General features: G+C 39.8%; 1 protein-coding gene across 2 annotated transcripts in view; it reads right to left on the bottom strand.

The window, feature by feature from the left end:
* Positions 1–4,080: 4,080 nt before the first annotated feature.
* LOC124607392 (spermine oxidase) overlaps positions 4,081–6,000 on the bottom strand; it is a 188,560-nt gene continuing 186,640 nt past the window's right edge. For both annotated transcript variants that reach the window (XM_047139715.1, XM_047139722.1), the window contains exon 10: positions 4,081–4,258. In XM_047139715.1, the coding sequence (XP_046995671.1) occupies positions 4,234–4,258 (25 nt within the window). In that variant the 3' untranslated portion in view covers positions 4,081–4,233. The remainder of the gene's footprint in view (positions 4,259–6,000) is intronic.

The raw sequence follows: 6,000 nt of genomic DNA, 5'->3' as shown, positions 1-6,000 counted from the left end.
AATACAATAAAATAAAATAATATGACACCAAAAAATACTCACTCACACACACAAACACACACACACACACACACACACACACACACACACACACACACACACACAAGCGCACACACAAATGCATACACCAACAGACCACAGATACTTCGATAGTTACACTCATAAGTTTGGCAGTAATATTCGATCTTTGGCAAAAACATTTGACAGTCGCCAACAGAAACCAAAACATTGCATTAAAAAAAAGCGTTCAGTGCATAGTGCTGTGGAATGCAGAAAAAAACAGCAAATTGGCGCTCATAGGTAGAAGAATAAGACCAAAAATGTAACAGGAGCGTAATATATAAGAAACTGTCTACGCAACCTGTAAGTACAGTTCAAAACATTACTACTTAATAGGAAATACCAACCACCAGAACTGTTTATAACCTATAGGCACAGTGACAAAAATGTAAATAAAATAGCTAACATATGTACATATTACAGGCCACTGATGATGCCTTGCAGAAAATAAAGGCGAAACGCGTATGGCACTAAAATTGTGTTTTATTCAGTTGCTGTCAGACGGTCCATAAGTGAAAATCATCAACACACCGTAGACTTACAAGTTCGTTGCGCCCTCCATGGGAATTCGATTTGGTGTTGACCCACCCTTAGCCTTGATGACAGCTTCCACTCTCACGGGCATACATTCAGTCAGGTGCTGGAATGTTTCTTGGGGAATGGCAGCCCATTCCTCATGGAGTGCTGGACTGAGGAGAGGTATCGATGTCAGTCAGTGAGGCCTAGCACGAAGTGGTCATTCCAAAACATCCCAAAGGTGTCCTATAGGACTCAGGTCAGGATTGTGTGCAGGCCAGTCCATTACAGGAATGTTATTGTCATGTAACCACTCCACCACAGGCCATGCATTTTATAAACAGGTGCTCAAACATACTGAAAGAAGCAATCACCATCCCCAAATTGCTCTTCAACAGTGGGAAGCAAGGTGGTGCTTAAGACATCAGTGTATGCCTGTGCTGTGATAGTGCAACACAAAACAACAAGGGGTGCAAGCCCCCTCCATGAAAAACATGAAAGATGACTATACCATAACACTACCCCCTCCAAATTTTACTGTTAGCGCTACATACATTGGCAGATGACGTTCACCGGGCATTCGCCACCCACACCTTGCCGTCGGATCACCACATTGTGTACTGATATTCATCACTCCACACAATGCTTCCCCATTGTTTAAACATCCAATGTTTATGCCCTTACACCAAGCGAGGCATCATTTGGCATTTACTGACGTGATGTGTGGCTTATGAGCAGCCACTCGACCATGAAATCCAAGTTTTTCACCTCTCGCCTAACTGTCATAGTACTTGCTGTGGATCCTGATGCAGTTTGGAATCCCTGTGTGATGGTCTGGATAGATGTCTGCCTATTGCACATTACAACCCTCTTCGACTGTTGGCAGTCTCTGTCAGTCAACAGACAAGGTCGGCCTGTATGCTTTTGTACTGTATATGTCCATTTACATTCCCACTTCACTATCACATTGGAAACAGTGGACCAAGATATGTTAAGGAGTGTGGAAGTCTCACATACAGACATATGACGCAGGTGACACCCAATCACATGACCATGTTTGAAGTCCGTGAGTTCTGCGGAGCACTCCATTCTGCTCTCTCATGATGTCTAATGACTACTGAGGTCACTGATATGGAGTACCTGGCAGTAGGTGGCAGCAGAATGCACCTAATATGAAAAACATATTTTTTGGCAGTGTCTGGATCACATTGTGTAACAATGCTGTAATAAATATTTTTGAAGTTATCAGTTAACTATCAGAATCTGCAGAAAATAAATTGGTGGGTGAACTAGTTGAACTTAAGTTATCTGCATCATAGAGTTGATTTGCTGCTGTTGCTGCAGCAAAGAGAAAAAATTTCCAAATCCTGGTAAAAAATTTACTTCATTTTAGTAGTAACAGTCTTTCAAAAAACAGCCAGGAAATTCCTTAACATAGTTTGTTTGCAATGTTTGCAGTTATCATTTCTGTTAATTAAAATAATTACATTTCTGCAGACTGGATAATGCTCTGAAATTACATATTAAGACTTTTATTTTACTCCACTTCTGGTTTTTTTCTTTTTTTCATTCTTTCTTTTTTTTCTTTTTTGAAAAAAAAAAGTTTCAGATAACATTGGATTTGGGTTTAAAATATGTGTCACAGACAATGATCTTAACTGTATTTTAGTGATTTTGAGTAAATAGTATGGTTTTAAACATTCTTACCTATTACAGTGTCTACTTGAAGCATAAGGAATACTGACAGCTGCCAGAGATTGTGGTCATGTGTGTGTGAGTTGCATTTGCATGAGTCTGTGCATGTTTGTATGTTGTATATTTTTGACAAAGGCCTTATTGGCTGAAAGCTAACTTTTTGACAGTCTTTTTTTGTTGTGCCTTTCTGTGACTCAGCATGTTTGCTTTATGGTGAGTAGCAACTATCCTTTTCATTATATTGTTGAAAAATTGAACAGGTTTATGTCATTGTAACAGTTCCAAAAGTGTAATATTACTTACATTGCCCATATTTTGCTATGCTTAGGATTACTGTTGATTTGTTATTAGCTTTTCAATTAATTAATGTGAGTGAATATCTGCTGACAACAAACTCTAAAGAAGAGAAAAGGTCTTAGCTGTTACATTTCAATCTGCATGGCTGTGCTGTCACACCTGACAACATTTTGGCGACACTGTAGCTTGACAGGGATGAGGGGTTGTATGTAGTAGACTGAGTAATGGAAGAAAAGGAGGTGAGGGATGATTGAGGAAGTGTGCCAATGGCTGGATGGGAGAAGCAGCAGACACACAGGATGGGACTCTGGCACCAGTGAGCTCACTCTGCTTGCTGGCAGCAGAAGTTGTGCACTGTGCACAGTGATGTGGAGGATTGGATGTAGAGGGTGAAATAGAACAGAGCCAGAGTGAGACTGTAGACTGTGGAGAAGGAGCTATGAGTTTAGGCTGAGGCAGGTTAAGGTTATGGGGGCAGATGTGGAGGTAGATGTGGGCAGGGGCTAGTGGAGTTGGAGGCCAGGAGACAGGAGCACATGTTATGAATTTCAAGGACAATTCAGAGAAGCTGGGGGGGGGGGGGGGGGGGTTGTGAAGCAGCCGTTGATATCAAGCATGTTGTGCTCAGCAACATGTTCTCCCACTGGGTGATCGACTCTTCTCTTGCTCACAGTTTGTCGGAGGTCACTCATTTGGGTGAGCAGCTAAAATACTGTGCAGAAATGGCAACAGATCTGGTATATGACAAGACAGCTTTCACAGGTGGCCCTCCTTTGATAGAATAGAATAATCCTGTGTGAGACTGGAGTGGAATGATCTCCTGCAGAGGTATGACCCATGTGTTACGAGTTTGTAAGTAAGTGTGGTGTAAGCATGGACTAGGAATTGTGTAAATTAGGTGAGCAGTGGAACATTGCTTTGGAAGGAGCAAGAAAGATTGTGTGTATGATTTTCCTCATTTCTCAGTGTGATATGTAGTCTGTCCTGGTAAAGGATATGTATCAGTAGTTCCAGCCCAGGTGCTCCAATGCAGCTGGTCCCTAGGAGTGGATTAGGAGTAGGGGCATGTTCAGTTATGGCAGAGTAATTTGGTTTACAAGTTATGTTTGGGGGGATAATACCTGCTTGTGAACTGGGAAAAAGAAAAACAGTAGAAAAGGCCTTTTTCCTTTACCCCTCTTCCTTGTCCTTCAACCCTTCTGCCAGAAGGAGGAGTTACTGGCTCCAAAAGCTTGCAAATTTTAATTCCTTTATACGTGCTTTGTCCTGCCACCATATGGTGAGTAGATTTTTTTTTTTCTATCCAGTTACATTGAATTTGGAAATATGATGGCCAGTATAAATTGTGTGATGCTACATATTATTCCAAAGAAGATAAAAGAACTGTTTCCACAAACTTGTACAGTATAAAATTAGGTTAAGCATAAGAGATCAAATTTATATAAAAAATAGAAATTACATATTTTATATGAAAATGTTCTTTAAAAAGTCAGAGTAATCAAAACAAATAAATTTCTGTTTATGGAATTGTATATTTATTAAATTGTATGGTCTCAAACAGAGTTACATAACATTATTAAGCAAATATTTGGAAAACTGTGTATCACAGCACTTGGATGCCAATGAAGTTACTTGGGTTGTCTCACACAGGTTCATCCGGCATATTCAGAGAGATGATTTCTTAAATAATCTGTGGAATAACAAACGTAAAATAATGACAGACTGATATAAGGAAATATTTTATACTAGAACAAAGTTGCACAGAATTAGATTACTTCCTTTATAGAGAGTAAAAGACTATAATATAAATGTAATATATATTGTAAAGCAAATAAAAATGTCACTTGTTATACATAGCCTCATAGAGTAATAAAGATGTAAGCATTTATTTTGTAAGAATGCATTAAAATTTTTATTTTATTTCACTTCCCACAGAATGGATGCCAAAATTAAAAACATAAAAATTAATAATTCCGACTATCTTAATACCAATCTGTTCCTCTAGAAGGCATAGTGTTCAAATACTGGTAATCAGAACACACATGATTTAATTTATGATTTTTTTAAAACATCTGATATCTGATCTGCATCTTCTTACTGGGGATCATACCTTAATAAAAATAATGCCTGTTCAATAACTGATCCACATACTTTCCATGTGATGGGCATGACAGAGGGCACTTCCCACTGTTCCAGTTGCTAGGGCTTCTCCTCACACTATTCATGTATGGAGTATGGGAAGAATGACTGTTTAAATGCCTCTGTGAACACCATAATTTATCTAATTTTGTCCTCATGATCCCTGTGGGTGTGATACACAGAACTTTGTACTACATTCCCAGAGTCATCATTTAAAGCTGTTTTTCGAACTTCATTAGCAGGCTTTTTACAGATAGTTTATGTCTGTTTTTAAATGTCTGCCAGTTCAGTTTTCTTTGTGACACTACCCCACAGATCAAACAAACTTGTGACCATTTGTGCTGCACTTCCCTGCAAACCTTCAATATCCCATTAGTCCTATATGATTCTGGCTCCATACATTTCAGCATATTCTAGGATGGTTCACACAAATGATTTACAAGCAACCTCCTTTGTAAACTAATTGCATTTCTCTAGTATTCTACCTACAACTGAGCCTATATGGTCATACCATTTCATATCATTCTAAAGTGTTCTCATGTTTCGTAAAAGTAGACTGATTTCAACTGTGACTCATTGATACCATAGTCATAGAATACTATGTTTTTTTTTTTTAATTTTTTGAAGTGCACACTTTTACATTTTTGAACATGTGGGGAGCATCAAATTTGGACAGTAATTGAGAACGCATGTATTATTCTTTGATATAAGGAATAGGATAGATGATACTCACCTTAACGATGACTCGCTGAGTTTCAGACAGGAACAACAAAAAAGACTGTTACACATGCAGCTATTGGCCAAAGCTTTCCTTAGCACAGAAAACACACACACATACATACAAGCTGGCACAAATGGCTGCCACCACCAGCATCTTCAAACAGAATGTGACTGTTACATGAATAGCAATCTGGAATGGGACGGGGGAGGCGGAGGCATAACAGGGTACAGGTGGGGGGAGAGAAGAGCACTGTCCAGCAGGGCGTGCAGGGACTGGAGACTGCCAGGCAGGGCATCAGAAGGTGGGGTAGGGGAAGGGGAAGGGGAAGTGGGGAGCAAAATAGGAGAACAGCGGGAAAGGAGAAGAAGGAGAGAGAAAAGGTTGAGAGTGGAAAAGGAGAGGAGAGTAAAAGGAGGAGAGGAAAAAAGGAGGGGAGAGGAAAAGGAGAGGAATGGATAAGCAGAGAAGGAGAGCAGAAAATGAGAGGAGAGTAAAAGGAGGAGAGGAGAAGAAAAGGAGGAGAGCGGAAAAGGAGGAGAGCAGAGAAGGAGAAAGGACGGGCAGGTATATTG

This window comes from Schistocerca americana, chromosome 1 (assembly GCF_021461395.2).
Source record: "Schistocerca americana isolate TAMUIC-IGC-003095 chromosome 1, iqSchAmer2.1, whole genome shotgun sequence".
Taxonomy (NCBI): Eukaryota; Metazoa; Arthropoda; class Insecta; order Orthoptera; family Acrididae; genus Schistocerca; species Schistocerca americana.
The sequence above is the reverse complement of the archived record's forward strand: the minus strand, read 5'-3'. Positions and strand labels throughout refer to the sequence as shown.